Below are 23,200 nucleotides of genomic sequence, written 5' to 3' on the forward strand. Positions count from 1 at the left end.
TTTGAATATTCTCGCCCTCATTCATATCAGAAAATAACAATTAAATATTCGAAGGTCAAACATGTATTTATTTAACATGTACAGTATATATACGAATGCCATAATGAATGTTCTAATATGAATTCATGAATGCGTGCCTATCAGCCTCGATAATCAATAATATTGGCCATAGTATGGCATACATGGCTGTAGCGACATTTCAAATTAAAATTTCCATAGTTCAAAAACATCAATGTTCACACTTCGCTTCATATAGTTGTCTTCATTTTCACGTATATATGAAGGAGTGATCGACACCTATGGTATTTGACACCGCAATTGGTAATTTTCGCTCTTGCCGATTCCAACGTGCCCACAGATGAGCGAGAAACGATGGCAAAACTGTTGCATCAGACACCTAGACGACCTCATGATCAGCTCAGCTCAGGAAAGCCAAAATTTCTGGCCGTGGATGAGAATGAGAGTAGTGACCTGTGTCTCAGCAGTTTCATAGATGACGACTCGTGGCGGTTATTCAATCTTCTTGAACTATATGATGTACTAGATGTAGAATGGATGTGTGAGCCTGCAAGCACATGGCCAGAAAGTGATGGTTACCAAAAATTTGCAAACTATGTGCACAATGTTCACATAGTTAACGACCTTGCAGAGCGTGGAATTAAGTTGATTTCGGATTTTATAGACAAAACGAGGGATGAACAGCAAAGGCAAGCTTTGCTTCAAGTGGTTGAGTGGCACAGGCAGAATTATTCTGGATACACGAAATCCACTCTTCACAAAATGTACATAACTATATGAAGCGAAGTGTGAACATTGATGTTTTTGAACTATGGAAATTTTAATTTGAAATGTCGCTACAGCCATGTATGCCATGCCATGGCCAATATTATTGATTATCGAGGCTGATAGGCACGCATACATGAATTCATATTAGAACATTCATGATGGCATTCGTATAATAGTAATTCGTGTATATACTGTACATGTTAAATAAATACATGTTTGACCTTCGAATATTTAATTGTTATTTTCTGATATCAATGAGGGCGAGAATATTGAAAATTCTTCTTCGGACTTGCAAGAACTACTTCTTAACGCAAGAGCATGACCCCCGTAGACATCTCTGTGACAGATATACTGCATTTTAGAGCATAAAAACGATTTCAGCACACCCAAAAACCTATAACTAGACATATTAGAACCCACATCGGAGGGAACAACTTTCCAGTGGCCAAAATTCGGCCATCTTGGACGCCATTTTGGATTTTTCCGCCATATTGGATGCCTAATGTCTCGTCCCCGACTGCAAGCAGACATAGCAATCATAATCATCTACAAACATACACATATCAAGTAACATTAACGTATTTTAGCAGGTGTAGGAGTCGATTTCTGTGTCAAAACACGAAAAAAGGTCGCCATTTTGGAAAAAATGGCCGCCGGCGGCCATTTTTGGGAGGAAAATTCTAAAAATCGGCGAGTGGCGTTTTTATCCATATTGGAAAGCTACGACGGGTAGCCAACTTGACTAGCGCAAAAAAGTTGCAATATGAAACACCCTACTATTCATGTAGTTGACACGTGTGTTTAATTTCTATATGTCAATATTGTCCGTAGCCGAACGTTTATACATTTAATTCATTGATTTTTCATGAAAAAAGAAAGGCCGAACAAGGCCTTATACTATATCAAGGCATTGGAAATCAGACTCTTACTATTTAAAATTTTTATTGCTATTTATTATTACGAGTGCGTGTCCGTACGTGCATGGCCGTATGTCCAAAAATAAAAAAAAAACTTTCAAACCGTGTGCCAGAAACAACAACCACACAGGCCGTTCCTTCGCTCTCGCGTGCCCATACGTGCGTGGCTGTATGTGCAAAAAAAAAATTCAAACCGCGTGCCAGAAACAACAACCACACAGGCCGTTCCTTCGCCTTTGCGTGGCCGTATGTGCAAAAAAAATCAAAAAAACTTTCAAACACACACACAGGCCATTCCTTCGCTCTCGTAAACGATGACTGGATTGGGGCATTGTGTTTATCTATAAATGCGCATAAGAAATTGAGAAATTATTAGAATACAGTAAGTCATCACTATCCGGAAGTCCGTACGTTGTAACCCATAATGGGGAACGCAGTTGAGGATCTCTTCCCCAACGGCCATGCCTATGCAGCAACTTGTCCTGTCATTGGTAACTAAATGCCGCCCTTTCCCCATCGGCCACGCCTACGCAGCAACGTGTCCTGTCATTGGTTTGGTAAATAAATGGCCATAACTTGGGAACCACTTGTCCGATTAATATCAAACATTGAAAAGGCACATACTCAGGTCCCAAGCAATATACCTGACAAGTTTCAATTAGATCGGACCAGTGGTTGTCGAGAAACAGCGGTCACAGACACACACACACACACACACACACACACACACACACACACACACACACACACACACACACACACACACACACACACACACACACACACACACACACACACACACACACATTTCAAGAATTATAGATAGATTCAGTTTTTTTTTTGAAGCAAACTACAAGAGGGTTACATCAACGATGAACAAACTACAGCAAGAGGGCCATAATATGGAATAAAATCTTGATGCAAGTAACATGCTTCACTGTTAGTCGGTTTTAATTTTTTATTGTCTTAATTTACATAAGACATAAGCACAAAGAAATTAGCTTTTTTGCCACTGTACAATACACTTTCAGCACAGGACTCGGACTCAGAATGTCAAGGACTTGGACTTGGAACTGCAGGACTCAAACTCAGATAGCTCGGACTCGGCCTCGGACAAGGTGGACTCGACAACAACAGTGGTGTGGAGGTAAAAAATGATTTTCTCTTTTTAAAATATAGTTAACATTATCGAAGACAGTACCTGAACCAATTGAAAATCAGTGGTAGAAACGCCCATGACCTTTGCAATTAAAGGGTTGAGCACATTGATTTTCCTTTCAAGATTATAACATGGTACTGTAGTTTTTTGATTACTTTTATTTTGTTTGAAAACATGAGAGTACATGGTTGAAAATTATTCTGATGCATTTTATACTCGTCGGAGAATCTTTATTTGTTGTACAACAGCCCGGGAGGCAATGGATGCGTGCAAGAGTCCGGTGATCATAGACAATACCAATCTCAAGTTGTGGGAAATGAAACCTTACGTGGCAATGGTAATGATTTCCCATGTTTTGTGGAATGATATTTCTTTCTTATTGTGTTTTTTTTTTTTTTAATGCCCTTTCATGCAGTATATCATAACATTTTGTGTGATTGAGGTTTTACCTCCTTTGTTTAAACTGTATTTTTTTTTTTTTGAAACAAATCATGTCCAAAGGCTCGTCAAAGAAATTACAGCATCATGTTTTTGGAGCCAGATACACCTTGGAAATTCAATCCCAAGCAATTAGAAAGGTAAGTTTCAAAATATTTGTTATTGTGTGCTCCGTATGTTGTGTGTCCTCTGTGGTCTTACATGATCATTTTACTGTGCTTGGCTCATTTCTAATTTTGCAAAAAGAAAGACTTTCAGATTTGTAATATCATTGGAGTAGGGGGAAAAGGTGGAAAAGGGACATCCACCAACATTTTCAGCTTGAATGCGTTCCACATGCTCCATATTCTGTATCCTTACATTATCGTTTTGCCAATTGGTGTTGGAGTCCAGATATCTGTAGTAAAACAATTAGATTGTAATTGTATGACATCTTGAAAGATGAAAGGGAAAAGTGGATATTGTATTTGGAGAGAGGAATCCAAATGTGAGATAAATATGGATGTGAGAAGAATTTTGCTATGATCTGGGAAGAGTAACCAAAGTGTGTTGCTTTTGACAACTGCTTGTGTCTGGGTGGGGATGGAGACTGACGGTTGAAATTAACGGAGAGGCATGAATGCAACAGTGGCAGAAGGACTCCAATGATATATTGCATCGATGGTGAGAGAATCAGGCCCTTTTGCCTCCTTTGAGCTTTACATTACAAAGTCTCCAGCAGTGTGGCATGCAAAGACAGTATCCTACAATGGGGTGCAGTTTTTACATACATTTATTGTGCAGAGACAGGGTTAAGTAACGTTAGAGCAATGTATGGTGGTTGAAACTAGCATTGCATTTTAATTGGTTGACAAGCTTTATGTTTTGTCTTTCATTACACCGTTTGGTAGGACAAGGCTGCCAATATATTGCTTGGTAAAGCTGGAACAAACAGCTGGCTGAACTTGCATGTGCCACTGGCAACATGAGTCAAAATTAATCTCTGAACGAATGTACAAATACCTTTATTTGTTTCCACTGCATAAAAACAATGAACATCTACATCTACCACCCAGTGGATTAAATTACCGATGATTTAAACTGTAAGCAACCATTGGAGTCAACATTGGTTGAACTTTAAAAAATTTGATGGGTATAATAATTGTAAACAACCATTGGATTAAACATTGCATACAGATTAAACATCCTATGGATTAATTGGAATCAAGTAGTGGGCTAATGTATGAAAGAAGTTGCAAACAACAGGCAGATTAATCATTGCACAGTGATTAAACAACCATTTATGACAATAAGTTAATTTAAAAAAAAAAATCCACAAAGTAAACGAGAAAGAGCAATCAGAAATAAGCCTGGTGTTTGCTTAGTGGTTAGGGTGGTGGCTTGAGATTCTAGGGTCCTGAGTTCAAGCCCTGTTGGGCCGCTGAATTAATACACCAGGAGGTTGACTCAGCCTGTCATCCTTCCGAGGTCGGCAAAATGAGTACCAGTGCACTGGTAAGGGGGACACTGCATCAGCAGCATCGCCGCGTCCCAACCAATGATGCAACCAGCAGCCACAGGCTCCACTCGATAGAGGTAGAGAGAGCAATCAGAGATTGCACACCCCTCACCAGGACTTATTTTGTTTGGTGTTTGTGTGGTGTGTAGACGATGCATTGACAACATAGGTTTATGTTCATACAGCAGACAAACAAGACATTTTCGATTTTATTGTATAGATTCATGTTCCAATCGTATGTATTTTACTGATGTAGACATATTTTATACTCGCGCATGCGAAGTTAAAGCCAGGGTCAAGCAATTGGTTCATCATATATTCATCTATCTGTCGCTGTCTTATCAGTTTATGATCGAGGAACAAGTTATTTAGATTGCATGTTATATTTTGAACACAAGCCTGGTGTTGGTGCAGTGGTTAGGGCAGTGGCTTGGGATCCAAAAGGTCCTGAGTTCAAGCCCCGTTGGGCCACTGAATTAATACACCAGGGGGTTGACTCAGCCTGTCATCCTTCCGAGGTCGGCGAAATGAGTACCAGTATACTGGGCCGGTGTATACCCCGTTTAAAAATAGGTGTACCATATCCCTGTGTCGTAAGAGGCGACCAGGGTTGCGTCAGGAAGGGCATCCGGCGTAAAACATGTGCCAAATCACTATGCGGATCATACGGATGATCCGCTGTGGCGACCCCTAACGGGAGCAGCCGAAAGAAGAAGAAGAAGAAGATTTTGAACACAAACCGGAAGACAAACCTGCCATTTTACAGTGTTTGGCTCTGAATTTGTCCCGATCACACATGCGCAGACAAGAGTGAGATAATATTTTTACTCTCTCTGCCTACCTGGCAGTCAAACAAATTGAAAATAATTCCAAATGGGAACTAGCAGTCTGCAGTTCCGGTGAGCAGGTTCTGTATCTGCAGTGTTGGTTGTTGAATCGACGCATTTTGTTTTTGTTCTTTTAATACTGCCATTTTAAAGGATGCCAGATGTCTGGCATTCTTGGCGAAACACACTTCGATGAAATGCTCATGGCAAATGAGTGAATTAGGAAGTTGTCTTTTTGTCTTCACTGTGTTGAGCACAGTCATTGATTAATTGCCTCCACCACCGAAGGTGAACGAGGTTATGTTTTCACGCCTTTCACTCTGTTTGTTTGTCTGTTTGTTTGTCTGTCTGTTTGCTTGTGTGCAGGATATCTCAAAAAGTTGTGGATGGATCCGGATGAAATTTTGTGGACAGGTTGGGTGTGTGACAAGGACTAACCGATTAGATTTTGGTGAAGATCTGGATCTGGATTCGGATCCGACTTCGATAATTTTTTAAGTGATTCTTCACCATTGAGAGATCGGGCCAAAAACGATATATAGCACGATATCTCAAAAAGTTGTGGATGGATTCGGATGGAACTTGGTGGACAGGTTTGGTGTGTGACAAGGAAGAATTTATTCAATATTTTTTGAAGATCCAGATCTGGATACGAAAATCATTTAATTTATTTAAGTGATTCTTCACTCATGAGAGATAGGGCCAAAAACGATATAGTACTGTATAGCATGATAGTTTAAAAATGTATTGGGCCCGATATGTTCTTGTGGATCAGGCATTATGTGGGTGGCGGAGGTATGTGCTCTACCGAGTGCCCTTCTAGTTTGTGCTGCGTCATTTGAAAGTGTATGTATTGCACGTGACGTGACGAAAATATCGGAAGTTGTTTTTTTTTCTTTTTTTTTTGTCGGAGTGACTGTTGCTCCTGAAAAAGGTAAGCTTCAGGACGTGTGGTCCTATTTTTCTGAGTGTTAAATTTCAATTCTATTTTGACTTTCTCTTTTGTGTAACAATGTAAAATGCTCACCGTTCAGCCCTTCGCTATGGGCATTTCATTAAACTATTTCAATAATGGCTTAGAATATAAATGCAAGTTCATTTATGAAACCTTCTTATTTATTATATGCCTCGTAGTGGCTTAATGGTTAGGGTGGCGGGCTTTGGATCCTAGGGTCCTGAGTTCAAATCCCCCTCGGCTGTTGAATTAATACCAGGTGGGGATGACTCCCTGTCATCCTTCCGAGGTCAGCAAAATGAGTTCCAGCATGCTGGTATCCTGTGTCGGAGTGGCGATCTGTCCAGGATTGTGCCCAATAGCCAAGGAGACTGGTTAAGCAGCACTAACGCTCTGCACAGCGTATGGGCCCAATCTCCTCCTCTCATTTTTTTCCCCCATGCTTTTTGAAAAAAATGGGGGAAATATTGTAACCGGTGTCTGTCTGTCTGTCTGTCTGTCTGTCTGTCACTCTATCTCCTCCTAAACGGTTAGGCAGAAATTCACCAAACTTGGTAGTTTTGATCATCACATTGCAAGAAGTTGCAATAGCGGTGTCATTTTTGGCCCAGCCCCTGGGGCCGGGGTCAAAAGGTCAAATATCCAAAAATGCAATTATGGTACATTTTAAAATATTCTTAAATGAAACTTTGTATAGGCAATCAACATTGGGGGGGGACGCATGAAATATATAATGATTTGTTTGGATTTGACCCCTGGTTCATGCCCGTGGGGCTACTAACTTTAGGGTCACAAGGTTAAAAAGGGGGAAAATGTTTTTAACTCAAAATTTGATGTTGGGTCAGTCCTGGTGGAACGTTTTGTCTTCTTTCAACTTTGCTTGAGGCGAGAAGCGTGGGGATTTGCGATGACGATTTGCGATGACGCGCCATCGACTTTGCTCTAGTTTATTTATTTATTAATTTGTATATTCATTAACTTTTTTTCATGCAAACCTATATTTATATGTTTATTTGAATTATTTCTAAATTAATGAGACCTTATGTAAAGATTGTTGTTCTCCATGTGTGTGGCATGTGAGAGTTCGACCAATTCCTTTTCATGTGAAATTAGATATCGTTGTCCTGCTTAAAATCAGTGGTTACAGATCTGTGAGTAATGCCACCTGTACTTATCTAAGACAAGTTTTGGAAAATTTCATTGTACATTGAGACTCCAATGTCCCTTGCTCATTTCTTGCTTCTTCATTGAAATGATACAATCCTTTGTTGGAATGAATCTATAATTTTCTTGATTATTTTGCAGGAAAAACTCCCATGGAATATCCAAAGAGAGAATTAATCGCATGATGGCACATTATGAACACCAAGTGGATGTTGAAAAAATCTTGAGTTCTTTTCAGACCAAGCCAGTGATGAACCAGAGGTAATTACTGCTTTTGTTGGTTAAAACTGGACAAGTGCGCTTTTGCTGACTGCATGAATACTGCACGTAATCCAGGTTATTTCATAACTCTTGTAATTAACCCAAACTAACCCAATCCTCTGACACTTGTGATGCTCACTTTTTTTCAGTTATCTGACCACATTTTCGCTTGCCCAAGCCATTATTTTCCTCCACTTAAAGAAGCGTTTTACAGGTTTAATGTACATCATATGTTTATGGAATAAATCTTTTGTACCATAATTTTTTTTTTTTTTGAAGAAGTAAAGAAAACAATTTTTTTTTCAATGAAACTCAATTTTACAAACTGCTAAGATTCTTTGACACATTGTAAACAGGCTGAGTTTTGTTTTGCACAAAATTATTCCCACTCACTGGAAATTATAAATTACCTTCCCACTCCCCTTACTCTCTTTCTTTTCCCATGCCCAGTCATCCTCCTTGTGTCTCTCTGTCCCGAGTGCTGTTGGTGGGTTTCCACACTTTCTGCTGTGGAAATTCTCGGAGGTCTTCCCTCGCTCATCCACAAACCTCAACTTTTAATTTTCTTTTTTAAAATGAGCGTGAAAATGCTTTTAAGACTAAATCCATTGTTGTAGAGTGAAGAATAATGCTTTAGCAACTACAGGGAATTGTAATAATTTGCCTTCATTAACTTGCTTGAATAAGGTACATTCGATTTTCATGGAACCCCCACTGTGGTGGAACCCGCATATTTATTTTAATGTGGAAGATCCCTCACATTAATATTTCAAAAAGTTATTGACCGATTCAGACAAAACTTAGCGGACAGGTTGGGTGTGTGACAAGGACAAATCGATTACATTTTGGTAATCCAGATACTACATTTTATTTTATTTTATTTTTTATTATCTACTGATTCTTCACCATTGAGAGGGAGGACCAAAGATGATATGTAGCACGATGTATCAAAATAATGTGGACGAGTTCTGACAAAACTTGGTGGATGAGTTGGTTATGTGACAAGAACAAGCCAATTAGATTTTGGGTGAGGTCCAGATGCAGATCCGGCCTATCAGTGGGATACAAAATTTAACTTGTTCTACCTGGCGGATGTATGCGCTCTACCGAGTGCCATTCTTGTCTTTTAGTTGATGATCTATTCCCGAAAGAAAATTTTGTCTGCTTAACTAGAGCACACATTTTGCCGAGTCTCCAACATATGCCAGGGCACATGAATTAAACTTCAAGCTAATCTCTTCTTTCAATGTTAAGCACCTTGATGTTTTGTTTTTTTAATTAACGGTGCTTTATCAGAATCTGTAAAAGCTTATTTTGCAAATGACTTTGCATTGTGTCATACAGTAACCCCATCCAACTGACAGACAGCAGCTTTGTCACTGGCTGTTGATCTGGAATTGATTAGATGCTAGTCTGAAAAATGGAACATGTTCTTCAACACTGGAAAATCTCAGTCCCACCCTGTTACTCCAGAAGGATTGTCAAAGGAACCAAACTATCAACTTCCATGGTCAGCCATTGGAAGAAGTTCAGGCTCTTGAACTAATCAGTCTCACCGTCAGCAATGACCTCCAGTGCGCTAATCATACAAAAGCCTCAAAAGCCAACCGCAGTCTGGGCAACCAACATCATTAAGTCTTTCCTTGAAAAAAAACAGAACTTATAACTGTCTACAAGAAACTTTGTCCCGAGCTCAATGGAGTACTGCTTTTTCCTAAAGGTTGAGGCCCCAGCATCACATTTGTCTCTCATGGATATTATTGAATCTTAAAGCTCTCAACAATATTGGAATCTTCCGTGATGAGGCTGAAGCACAAGGTCTGTTGATGTCACATCGCAGACAGGCCTCTGGTGTCTGTTTAATTATTTTGAAACTGCCTTTCTTCTAGTGTAGCTCTCGCTCTCGCTCTCTGCTCTCTCAGCACTCTGACCCTGCATAACAACTCCAGGATACATGTGTTGATGTGTTATTCCATTATATCCCTCCTGGTGAAACTTGCAAGATCCAGGCTGACTACACACCACAACTTTTTTGTTCTTCCATTTTCCTATCTGTGGAACCCCCTACCAATTTCTATTATCTATCCCACTCTTCACTCCAGGACTTCAAGCAAGTAGTGCACCTCCATCTCTTATTACCCCCCATCCTTATTCACAATGTTGTTGCGAATTCACGCCCGCCGGCATGCGATCGGCCACGTAACTCGAATCGCGGCACGTCGCCCACCGGACGGAGAATTCTGTTGTGACCCTCTCGGACTAACGCCGGGAGCTAGTCACGGGTGGGCCTTTCGGCCTCACCACGATCATGCCAATCGGCCACCCGCGTGGGATAGGGTTGTTCGCCAAACTCGACCTACCTAAGTACCCACGCGGATGGTAGACCGGGCGATCGCACCTCGCCGCAGGTCGACTCCGGACACGGGCCGCTTAAGCGGTCCGTTCCGTGCTATCGGGATAACCGAGCGGTGTTATCGTCGGCCTCGACGGTTCCGATTAATTATCGGGCGTATTAAGCCCACTACAAACCCTTTACATGAAGCAAGATGGAGATTCAAACGAAGGAAAGGACGCAGCAAAACGGGGAACAATTCAACATAATGCACTTTATTTACACGACACATGAAGAGCACACATATATAAATTTAAAACAAAAACAACAATGCAGAGCTACGACCGAATACGCGAACACACGGCAACACTTATACAGTTTTACTTTACAAGACACGGCGCCACAAGATCCATACAAAAAATCAAAAGAAAAGGCCACCCTCAAAGACAAGGGGGGCAGACGGGGCCCATGGGCCTTTATGGCGTGGGACTTGGCAGACCGAACAAGTCCCACGAGACCGTTGCAGGTTACCTGCACCCTCGCGGTGCGATGGTGGGTGAGCTCTCTCCGGCGCTCCTTGTACGAACACGCAGGTCTGCGCGACACAGCTGGCAGAGCGGCACCTCCAGTCCGCGTCCCCTCCGCGACGTCCGGACTCTCCACAGACTGCAAGCTCCAACGAGCGGGTCGCTCTACTGACTGCTTCTCCAAGACCCAGACGGGCAGAAGACCACGAACCGCCGACTGATACTGACACTCTCACCGACCGCCCTGACCTGACCTCCTCTGACCTGACTTCCTCTGGTGTGACTTTCCCCGACCTAACTTCCTCTGGTGTGACTTTCCCCGACCTAACTTCCTCTTGGCGGCGCCTCCGTGCACCCTTTTATTTCCCCGGCACCCCGCCCCTCCCTTCGCGGCATGCGGGAGGGGGGGGTGGTATATTCCACCAGAGAAATTGGGGTGGGAGTTGAGTTCCAACCGTCATTCTTGTTTACCAGAGAAATCGGGGCGGGAGTTGTTGTTGTTCCCCTTTTGTGTTCGTGGAGATGTTGACGGTTGCTGGCGGAGTGGTGAGGATGGCGTGGTTGTTGAGAGGCAGGTGTGGTTGTGGTTGTTGTGAAGCGGCGTTGTGGTTGGTGGTTGTGACGTGGTTGGTACAAAATAAAGATAGAACAGAAAAACGGCTATCTCAAAGCGTTGCAGCTCGAATGGATCACATAAATTCCCTCTAAACAACGGGTTTGGGGCTAACTACACATGTACATAGAGATATCTCACCTACGGGCCCTTCATGGTGTAATGCGAATTTCCACAGCCGTAACAATATTTTTGCCCATATTTACTCTGCCTAATTCATTGCTCTTACTTACATATTCTTGTGTCTCCTCCTCCCCCTCCCCGTGTGTGTGTGTGTGTGTGTGTGTGTGTGTGTGTGTGTGTGTGTGTGTGTGTGTGTGTGTGTGTGTGTGTGTGTGTGTCCTTTATTGCTGTTTGTTCATTCCTTTGGTTATTATGTCCAACTGTTTCCATGCTGCCCCATCATCTGCCCCTATTCTCCATCACCATGCCAACTTCCATGAGCTCCTATATTGCAGACTAAGAAAAGAACTGAATTTCTTACAACTTCAAGGAGTTTACATCCTAATAGAGGGGATAATACAATATAAAGAGAGAGAGAGAGAAAGAGAGAGAAAGAGTGAGACGGTTGCATAATAATTGTTAAGGTTAAGGAGTAAGAATTTGTGATTTGTGCTAAACGTAGTTCAAAACAACGTGAAACTTCATCCTCACATTTTTTTTCATTTTACCATTTTAGTGGATACACATATATGCCAAGTGAACAATCTTTCATATTTCATGCATTGTCAGGGTTGCTATTTCCCTGAGAATGGAAACTAGTCTTAATCATGACAGCTGTTCTAGCCCCTTATTTATTTCAACAGCAATGTAGAATGACACTTGATCAGATTATTATACCTGATCAACTGTCGTTCTGGATAAGCGGACAGGTAGGGCAATGGATGGAGTCGACAGAGGATTGATGGAGGTATGCTTACCACTGTAGGAAACAAGAGGCTGATGTTTTGGTTGTTAACCCTTAGCCAGAGCAAATGAATGCTCTGACGCTCTTTTGCTTCCCAGAGGGTTAATGCCCCAAACATCAGCCATTTTTCTTTGATTGTCAAGTAGCTATCTCCTATCTTTATGTTTGTTTTGTTTTGTCATTTTGGTAATGCTTGTATCATTGGTGCTTTTCTTGTTTAAAGATTTATTCTCTCTTCCAGTGACCCTGAACAAATGAATATCCAGCAGACCTTAAATGAACCATCTCAGAGAACTCATAATCCTTTCACTAGGTGGCAATCACATGGTGATGCTGCACAACCATTGAAACCAAGGAAAAACATAATTAGAACAAAGGACCAATTGAAATACTTGCAAAACCTTGCAAAGAACGTTGCTGTTGGGGAGTATGATGGTAATAGAAAGAGAAACCATCAAGGTCTCAAAAACTCCTCTGGAAAAAAAAACGTTGAATTTCCTTCTTTTAAAGGGAATCATGGAGCTGTTGAACGTGAATCGAACGTAGAATCATATGACGTGAAAGCGACACAAAGTTTGGAACAACTACAAAATGAGCAAAGAAGAAAAGATGGTCATTCAAATAGTGGTAACCCAGAGGAGCAACATTTGGAAAACCTTTCTGAACCACTATTGCTATTAGGGAAGGATATCGACTTTCCAGGTGAATGGCCAGGAAGTTCTCAATGTCGTGTTCTTGAACAGAGAAGTAGGAGATCAAGAAAATGTTGTGAAAAAGAGGAGACGACAGTTGATGCTGGAAGCATCAACAGTACTGCCAAAATAGCTAACCATGATTCGACCCACTCTACGGTTGAATCAAATGAAACGTCACTGGAGATAATTGCTGCACCTACAGCCACGTCAGTTGTGGCTCAGGATCTTGTGCAAAAACATTCAAGTGAAAAGCCTGCTCAAGCCCCACTATCATTTGAGACTGATATTCTCAAGAGCGTTCATCCAGAAGAAGTTGCTAATATGGATGTTCTGGATGTACCAGCTCTTGTACAAGCAGAGCTGAATTGTGAAAAGAGCAAATCTTTTGCTTTTGTGAATGCACTTTCCACCATTGTAGAACCTGGACAGAATGCAAGCCCCTTGCTTACAGGGAAATGTTTAGCAGCCGAGGAAAAGGTAGGACCGAGTATCACACAGCCGAATGAAGATGACCGCAAATGTTCCACTGGAGATGAGCACCAACATTGCAAGCTTACACCATTATTTATCTCACCTAAAATAGGTAACAGTATGGATGGAATGAATGTTTGCGAATCAAACATTGTTTCTGCACAAACTGATGATAAAGAGACACAAACTGCACCAGAAGATTTTGCTCTGGTCTGGAAAGTTGTGAGAAATATGCCAATAATTGGAAACGAAGTTAAAATACTGACAACGAATGCTGAGAGAGCGAATGTATCCTTTGATTCTGCATCTGCTTCGGTTATAAACACCGGTGGTACTCGGATCCCATATACAATGAAACTGGACAAGGGCACATCGGCGGATGATTTGCATCGGCCAGACCCAATTGCCGATGTAAAAATATTAAAAGCACACTTCCAGTCGGTTTCATCCGATGTTTTGATGGACATCTATGAGAAGTGTCGCCAAAATCTGAACTGGACTGCAAATCTTCTGATTGAATCTGGTGTTGAATTGGCAGAAGGTTCATTAAGTACCGATGGGTCAGACTTGACTTCCTCTGGGGAGCACGCGGTTTCGGAAGAAATTGAAGCGAACATCTCGAGTCCGAAATCGCATGCTCAAAGCTGTAATCACAGTGAACCTAAACATGATGCAGTCACTGGTTGTCAAAGTGAATCTGATGCTGTTCCCAATTTTGCAGATTCAGGAGATCCCAAAGAGAAGACTGAGCATTTAACCGTGAATGATCACAGTATCGTAGAAAAGGGTAGTACCTCGAGTGCTGTTGAAAATGAAATTGGTGGCTTAAGCAGTGATGCTTTAGAGATCTGTGCAACAGATATTTTAAATGTAACCGATACAATACATGAAGACACATCACATACGTCTGCCAAGCCTTACACAAGATCATCTCTTTCTTGCAAAGAGACGTTTTCACCTGCTATTAACAAAACCCCAGGGAGCATAATCACGATGCCTTCAGACAATGCACAAGAAACTTTGTCGAAGGAATTCGCGTCCGACGACTCAAGCAGTGGAGTGAATGCACTTCCTGAGTACCTTTCCATCAGTGGTGGGAATGACATTGAGGATTTGGCCAAAGATGAAAGAAGCAGCACCAGAACTGCTGAAGGAGAGTGTTCCTTTCCCCAAAGCAATTTCTCATCCATGGAACTTGTGCTTCCTGCAGAGTTTGCCTTGCAGCTGGTTGAACTTTTTGGTCCTGTAGGTTTGGATGAATGTAAGTGGAAATTGTGTTGACATACATGACTTGCTGAAATTGCTCTCATTTTTGGATGCATTGGTACAATTTTCTTGGAGATGTTCACAGAGGGTGACTTGCCTCACATTTTTCCTCTTTTCTTTTTTTGTTGTTTTTTTTTCTTTCCTTTTTTCTTCATTTGAATCTTTACAGATCATGACATATCATATTTGGGTGGGTTTGCCTTTCTTTTTGCAATTATTCACATGCTTGTTTTACTTCTTTTTTTCCTTGCTGTCAATTTTGATTGAAATATACGAGGGGGCAGTCAATAACTAACCTTAAAATGGTGATATAAATTCGAGAATGTAATGTGGTAGTTGTAGACGACATATGTTATATCTATGGGTAAGAGGCATGTTTTTCCTGTTTTAGATCTGGCAACTTTGAGCGTATGACGTCAGTCGAGCAGTTCCAAGATGGTGGCTCTGTTTGAAGCATGCACCAGGGAGGAGCAATGTTCTGTCATCCGTTTCTTGGGATGTGAGGGTGTGAATCCCAGTGAAATCAATCACAGAATGAAAATGCAATGTGGTGACGCATGTTTATCAATGCAGCAGGTGTACGACCGGGACAGGAAGTTTAAAAGTGGAGTTCTTTCAGTTTGGGTCTGAGTTGTCAAGGCACCCACCTTGCAGACACTTTGCGGAACCCCAGCACATTGTGAATGATGTAGTGTGCTGAAACATGGCTGATGTTCACTTGGAAGACCACTTCATCCAGCGTAATGCTACAGTTTTCCCTTCGCACGCACTCAACTCCTGCAACTATTCGTGGTGTCGGCTGTGTGAGGCCGGCCTGAGCGAGCAGCGTCTGCCACACTAGACACTCAACTTTTAAACTTCCTGTCTCAGTCATTCACCTGCTGCAGCGATAAACATGCGTCACCACATTGCATCTTCATTCTGCGATGGATTTCACTGGGATTCACATCCTCACTTCCCAAGAAACGGATGACAGAACGTTGCTCCTCCCTGGTGCATACTTCTAAGGGAGCCGCCATCTTGGAACTGCTCGACTGACGTCATACGCTCAATGTTGCCAAATCGGAAACGGGCAAAGCCATGACTTTTACCCATAGATATAACATACATCATATATAACTGCACACATTGCATTCTCAAATTTATATCACCATTTTATGGTTACTTATTGACTGCCCCTCGTATAAGATGCATTTTTTCATCTTTTGCCTGTACTGCTTCAGGTGGGCTCACCCTGGAAGACCTCAGTGTTTCTGTTGATCTAGACATGGCCAAGACACTCCATCAGCTGTGGAAGATCTCTGTTCAGGTCCAATCAGTTATGAGTGCTGGTCTCATGAAACAAAGGAAAGCATTTTTTTTTTTTTGGAATCAATAAAATGTGCTCTTTATAATCTTTTTCTTCTTTTTCAGAACAGAAACAAGGAAGAAGCCTTGTCGTATCAGCTGCTACGAGAAAGTACAGGTGAATTGTGAAATTCATTTGGTTTTCCTTGGTGCTCAATTAATTTATTTTACCAAAATTTTTTTAACAACTCAGGGCTCAGTTCTTGAATATGGCATTCAATTTTCACTTGTTATGTACAGAGTTTCCACCGGATATAGAAGATGAGAGTTCAGTCAAAAGCTCAGTCTGGCAGGAAAGCTGGGATGGGGCCACTTCTCAAGCCTCAATTGGTCATCAGCAACAATGGCTTGGAGCACCTGCTACCTCTCAAGCTGGTAGAGAAAGGGACGCATCGTGGGAATGCCTGGAAAGTATTGGGAGGAAAAATATCGCTCGAGCAACGCATCGTACACCTGTTTCGTTACGGGACATTATGTCCGAGGAATTGGCCAATGAGTTGAACCAAGCCAAGGTAGGCATGATCTGTATATTTTCTTCTGAATGTTTGATGTTGCATTGAACTTCATGTCTAAGTTTATGATGTCCCAATTTTTGGAAGCGTAAAAGGTTTGGAGTAAAAGGGATTTTTCTTTTTTCAGGAGTTGATACATTAAAACAAAAAATGAGGATCCAAGGGGGTTAAATATGCTTTTTTTCTCCAAAACTACACACACAGTTTTGATGAAACTTGATCACAACCTTCATCACCCTTGATGTACTAAAGTTTGTTCATGGCATTAAAAACAAAAAACATCATGGGTTTGCCCCCTACAAATAGGTATTTACTTTCTTCTCCTTTACATATTTGGTGGACCTTCCATGCCTATCAGTGGTTCCATGGTTCTACCAGGTGAGCCCAGCGGCATTGCCCCTATTTTTTTTTTACCTCCACCACTGAAGGTCAAGGTGGTTATCTTTTCACCCCTCTCTGTCTGTTTGTTTGTTTGTATGTATGCAGGATATCTCAAAAGGTTGTGGACGGATCTGCATGAAATTTTGTGGACAGGTTCGGTGTGTGACAAGGACAAACTGTTTCGATTTTGGTGAAGATCCGGATCTGGATCCAACTACTACAATTTTAAAAGTGATTCTTCACCATTGAGAGATAGGGCCACAATCAATTATATTGCACGATATCTCAAAAAGTTGTGGACGGATTATGACCAAACTATGTCGATGAGTTGGGTAGGTGACCAAAACAAGCCAATTCGATTTTGGTTCAGGTCCGGCTCCAGATGCGGCCTATCAGTGGGATACAAAACGTAAACCATTCAGCCTGGCAGAGGTTTGCGCTCTCCTGAATGCCGTCCTTGTTTATTACTGGATTAGCAGGCTATATCCAGTTACATTTTTGGTTGGATGCGCCTTTTTCTTTTTACAAAAAGTGTAATCCCAACCGCCCCAATCTTATACATCTGTAATGGAGAGGGTGAGATGAGAACTCCTGTTGAACCATTGAGATGACTGCAATAAAGCAGCCGGCTCGACTCGATGATGATTCCATTCATGCAGCAGCAGATTACCAATTGACAGATACATTTATAGATTTCAATACCTAAGCGACTTGGAGGTGAGCATATTCTGCCACAGTATAATGTATCAGTAGAAAAAAAAGAAGACCACATGACATTGCTAACTCCGGGAGTCTTTGCATTTTGCGGAAATGCAAGTTCACCCGAGAAAGCTGACATTTTAACGATACAAAAATGAAGCTCACATCATGTAATTTACAAGAAAAGTAAATGCTACATTTGCTTGGTATTATGCTTAACTGTCTTTTTTGGGTTTCAAGGCCGTAATGTGCGGGAAGGAGGGGTTAATGTTTAACAAAAACTACTGTCAGGATTCTCCCTTGGCTTGTGTGTTGTTGGTTATCTCCATTTGTGGTTTTAAGGAGATGGAACAAAGTCCTCCCAAGACTCAAAGTATCCATCTCCACTTTGGTAAGGGATCACATTTCATAGACCAAGGCGTGTGTGTGTGTGTGTGTGTGTGTGTGTGTGTGTGTGTGTGTGTGTGTGTGTGTGTGTGTGTGTGTGTGTGTGTGTGTGTGTGTGTGTGTGTGTGTGTGTGTGTGTGTGTGTGTTCCATCGCAACCAATATTATATCAAATCCATAGTCTTCCTTCATCAAGATGGTGTGATGGAGTGTCCTTTGTCTTTATATTTTCTTGCCTGTGAAATCATCTCCCTGAATCTGTTCTCTTGTTCCCTCCCCTCCAGTTTTTCAAGATGGAAGCCCATCACCATGTAACTTCCTCTCCCATATCTACCCATGAGCTTTCCTACTCTCGCTGATATCTTGCCTCCTTTACCGATTCATGATCTCTCCACTCTCACTGACGTGTATCTGAATTTCCTTTGTCTCGCCGTTCCTTGCCGTCCTTTCTGTCATTTTGTTATTCTTGCACTGTATTTTGTTTCCGCTTTGGATCTTCTTTCTTTCTTGACTAATCTTCTTTCAAAAGCTATTTTATTTATCATCTGGTTTGCAGCTTGCTGGCAAACCTTTGGGTGTTGTTAGTCTGGAGATTTGACCACAGGCACAGGTTTTTGATGGTTGAGCAGAATATTCAGCACTTAGCTGAAATAAGATTGAAGTCTCAAACAATGCTGACATGGCACTGCTTGGTTTAGAAATGAGTATTTTATTTGATTGCGTAAGATACTCTTTGTCAGGTGTTTATTTGTTGCAAAAACTACAAAGTATGCACTCGCCTATATGTGATGATATTGTTACAGATTTGTCTCTGGTAAGTATCGCGAGGGGAGTTCTCAAATACGCTATCCGGCTGACGATCCTGAAGCTGATGAACCGGGGATAACTCCGCCATGCAACGGGTTGAAAAGCAACCATAGACACTGTCTGAGACGCTTAATTTAGGTCGTGTCCAGCGTCCAATCCTGCTTTACCTTCCCGGCAAATGAATCACCTCGGATAAGGGCTGTACTTCCCGACATGCCACCTTGATCAAATACGGATGAGCAATTGCTGTGGGTGGACACCCCGGATAATGCCCATCCATGTCAGAATGGCGGGGACGAACTCCCTGTTCTACGCACTATGCTTAACCAATGGAGCTGACAACCAGACAGTTTGGAAAAGGTTTAACCGGGAAATGAGCCAAGAAAGAAGGACATAGGGATGAGAGAGAGTAAGAGGCGTGTTGTTGGCCTCTTGGTCACCGTATGTAAGTCGGCAGGCTTACGTTGGTACAAAGAAAAAGGTGGAGGGGGGAAGAAAAACAAGAATGTGAGTGTAAACTTAAATGTGATGTGTCCTGAGAGGTGCAGAGGGTGGATGCGTGTGGTGTCAGGTACAACAGTTGGGAAGCTCCGAAAGAACATGCTCGTGCGTCCAAAGGGAGCGAAGTCGAAAAGGAACGGCAAGAGAAAGATGGCACGAGTCATTGTGTATGGCTGATTTCTCCGCTGATCTGCCTGGCGCAGGACCTTGCTTGCTTTGCGTTTGTCCACCAGCTTGCTCCCGCAGGTTCACCAGTCCTCCACTTGTGGTACAGATACAGGCCCGCTCTCCAACCACCAGCTCTCTCCCGTAGATTCCCCAACTGAGCTACACAATATAATAGAGATAACGACACTGAGGTTTCTTTATGTGTTTTGGTATGTACTTCCATGCAGTCTCCAAAAACCGTCACAAAATTTATCCCCATGGTTTTTAGATCCTCGTGGAGGATCTCTAAGTCTTACTCACGTTGTTGTTCTTCATCTTCTTCTTGTGGACTTTTTTGTTTCACAGCCGACAGTTTTCATCGAAACTTCCTGAAAGTTGGCATATATATGTAAAAATACCCTGCGCAGACAGTGACCTTCTCCGATTTTGAAACTTCCTCCAAGAAAAAAAGTTGTGACGTCAAAATATCTCCGTTAATGAAAATCGCCGAAAATATTATCTCCGAAACTAGGCAAGCTTTTTGAATTCTGTTTGCGGGAATCGAACAGGGCATTAGCAGATTTGAATTACCGCACATATGATACATCACTATGACGTCATATCAATTTTTATGACGTCATTCCTATTTTTTGACATTTTTTTGTTTCACAACCCAGAGTTTTCATCGGATCTTCGTGAAACTTGCCATGTATATGCAGAAAGCCCACACGCAGACAGTAACCATCTCCGATTTTGGAAATTCTTCCGAGAAAAAAAGTTGACGTCACAATATCACCGCTAATGGAAATCACCTATACCATTTTCTCTGAAACTAAGCTGAAATGTTTGAATTTTGTTTGTGGGAATCAAGCCGGGCATTAGCACAGATAATTTATCGCAAACCTGATACATCACAATGATGTCATATTCGTTTTTATGACGTCATCATTAAGAGGACTAGGATCTTAGCTCATTTGAGCTTGTTGAAAGAAACAGGGACAGAATGTAATCGGGTCTGTCCAACTGTCTCTATCTCCTCCTAAACAGTTGGGAAAAAATTCACAAAACGTGATAGTTATGATCACCACATGGCACGAAGGTGCAAGAGCAGTCTCATTTTTGGCCCCACCCCCTGGAGGAGGAGGATATTGGGACCATACTCTGTGCAGAGCGTTGGTGCTGCTTAAACAGTCTCCTTGGCTATTGGGCACAATCCTGGACGGGTCGCCACTCCGACACAGTATACCAGCATGCTGGCACTCATTTTGCCGACCTCGGAAGGATGACAGGCCGGGTTAACCCCACCTGCTAATAATTCAACAGCTGAGCAGGATCCAAAGCCCGCCACCCTAACCATAAAGCCAACACCAGGCATGGACCCCCTGGGGCAGGGTCAAAATGTGAAATTCCGAAAAATGCAATTTGGGTGCATTTTAAAACATTTATTATGAAACTTTGTATATGCAATCAACATGAAATAAGTTAAGAGTTTTTTGGATTTGACCCCCGGGTTCATGCCCCAGGTGGTGGGGGCTTTGGGTCACAGGGATCAAAACGACAAAAAAGAAATTTTAACTCTGTATGTCATTTTGGATCATTCCTGGTGGAACGTTTTGCCATATTTCAACTTTGCTTTAGGTGTGAAGTTTGGGGATTTGTGATGGTGTGCCATCAACTTCGCTCTAGTTTTAGAACTGTGAGTATTCCGTCATTAATTTCTTAATTTCGATTCATTGGCCACATTGGGCTCTGGCCAATGACTAGCTCACTGTGACCAGTGATTCTGCAATGAGCCCAAGATCCTTCATCTTAGGCTGCCTCCCACTACAAAGCAACCACATCACTTGCATACACAACAACGGTGCAAATACAGATCCACTCAACTACAGGTCAGTAAGCTTATTTCTAGCCATAAGCAAGCTCATGGAATCCATCATTTCAGCCAACTTCAGGTATTTCCTGTAATTGGCCTGATCTCTCACAATTAGTTTTGATTATGTCCCAGTCATTGAACTTCGGATATGCCGCTGCTTCTCTCACCAATGGATGTCGGCCTTGAATCTGAATCAAGAGGTCATGGCTGTCTCTCTGGACAGATAATGGGTACTTGACACCGTCTGGCACCCTGCTCCTGATTACCAAGCCATCTGTCTGCCTGTGGCCTCCAAGACCACATTCATTCTTGGCTTGACTGCTCCATCCATGTATGCAATGGTGGTTGATTGTCATTGGTATCTCTCTTCTCCTATCTTTCACAGTCGACTACAGTGCAGCATCTTGGGCTGATTCATTAATCATGTACATAAATGGATTATTGGATGCATGAAAGAATCGTGTTTCCCACATGACAGATTATTTCGCATTATACTGCATGGGACATATGCCTGGTGTTGGTATGATGGTTAGGGTGGTGAGCTTGGGATCCTATGATCCTGATTTCAAATCCCATTCAGCTGTTGAATTGATGCCAGGTGGAGTTGACTCTGCCTGTCATCCTTCTGAGGTCAGCAAAATGAGTACCAGCTTGCTGATATCCTGCGTTGGAGTGGCGACCCGTCCAGGATTGTGCCCAATAGCCAATGAGATTGCTTAGGCAGCACCAACACTCTGCACAGAGTATGGTCCCAATGGATGGATGGATGGGACCCGATCACAGCAACAGATGGTTAGTGGCTGCATCCTTCTCAGCATACCTTTAAGAGATATGGTACCGATGCATGGAACACGTCATTAAGTCCAGACAATCTTCCCATTTTAATTTTTCTTTTTTCTTGGAAAGATTGTCGAGCAAATTTACTGATCTGCATTTTTTGATCACCCACAACAATAATTTCAGTCCCTATAACTTTGGGGTTTTGCCATCAGCCACGATGGTGTTTTTCTTTTATGGCAGTACAATTGTAAGAAAATTTATAAATGCAAAAAGATTACTGCTGTGATGCTCAAACGTTGAATATAACAATTATAAATGAACAGGAAACAAACATATGTATATGTGGAAAAATTACACGTCCTAACGAGGAATCCAACTCTCTTTATGTGGGATCTCTATATGTGGGAGAATTGCGTGCTCAGCTATAATCAGTCGCCACGATAGCTCAGATAGCAGAGCACTGGTGCAGTTCACCAGAGGGCCTGGGTTCAATTCCCTGTCTGCGTGCATAATTTTTCTGCATACACATGTTTAATGTATGTTTATGTTTAACCGGTATGTTTAATATAACATATCCTTTGCAAATGAAAAGCAACTGTATTTCTTTTTCTTCTTCCTTTACTCATCTGCCAACATTTTCAATTTGAATTTCATGTTTTAACAGCGTTTGTGTGTAAGATTCCACTAGACTCAGTAGTGGAACGGTTCGAGCACAGATCCACTCAACTACAGGCCAGTAAGCATTGTGATGAGTTGGGAGATCAGCAGTTCAAACCCCCTCCGAGTCATACCAAACACTGAAAAAATGGCATGTGCTGCTTCCTTCCTTGATGCTCAGCATTTCAAATAATTCAACACGGACAAACAACGCTGGAAAGGCAATGGCAAACCACCCAGTATACCCCTTACCAAGAAACTGCTTCGGCAGCACGAGCACTCTGTAAGGAGTAT

At 42.0% G+C, this 23,200-nt stretch overlaps 1 protein-coding gene across 11 annotated transcripts in view; it reads left to right on the forward strand.

Annotated features, from left to right (window-relative positions):
* The window catches only part of N4BP2 (NEDD4 binding protein 2), a 96,151-nt gene that overhangs the window by 50,782 nt on the left and 22,169 nt on the right, over positions 1-23,200 (forward strand). For 8 of the 11 annotated variants that reach the window (XR_015053295.1, XR_015053296.1, XM_085864110.1 and 5 more), the window contains exons 4-11: positions 3,111-3,199; positions 3,364-3,440; positions 7,886-8,005; positions 12,626-14,811; positions 14,986-15,006; positions 16,040-16,125; positions 16,230-16,281; positions 16,404-16,675. Coding sequence is in view for 8 of the 11 variants with exons in the window: in XM_085864110.1 (XP_085720236.1) it covers positions 3,111-3,199; positions 3,364-3,440; positions 7,886-8,005; positions 12,626-14,811; positions 14,986-15,006; positions 16,040-16,125; positions 16,230-16,281; positions 16,404-16,675 (2,903 nt within the window). In the remaining 3 variants the exon portion in view is untranslated. Of the gene's footprint in view, positions 1-3,110; positions 3,200-3,363; positions 3,441-7,885; positions 8,006-12,625; positions 14,812-14,985; positions 15,007-16,039; positions 16,126-16,229; positions 16,282-16,403; positions 16,676-22,913; positions 23,190-23,200 lie in introns of those variants that run through there. The other 3 variants (XR_015053297.1, XM_085864113.1, XM_085864108.1) reach the window with 3 other exon arrangements.

The sequence above is a fragment of the Eptatretus burgeri genome, chromosome 18 (assembly GCF_056783735.1).
Source record: "Eptatretus burgeri isolate ZD-2024b chromosome 18, Ebu_testis_v1, whole genome shotgun sequence".
In the NCBI taxonomy this organism is placed as follows: Eukaryota; Metazoa; Chordata; class Myxini; order Myxiniformes; family Myxinidae; genus Eptatretus; species Eptatretus burgeri.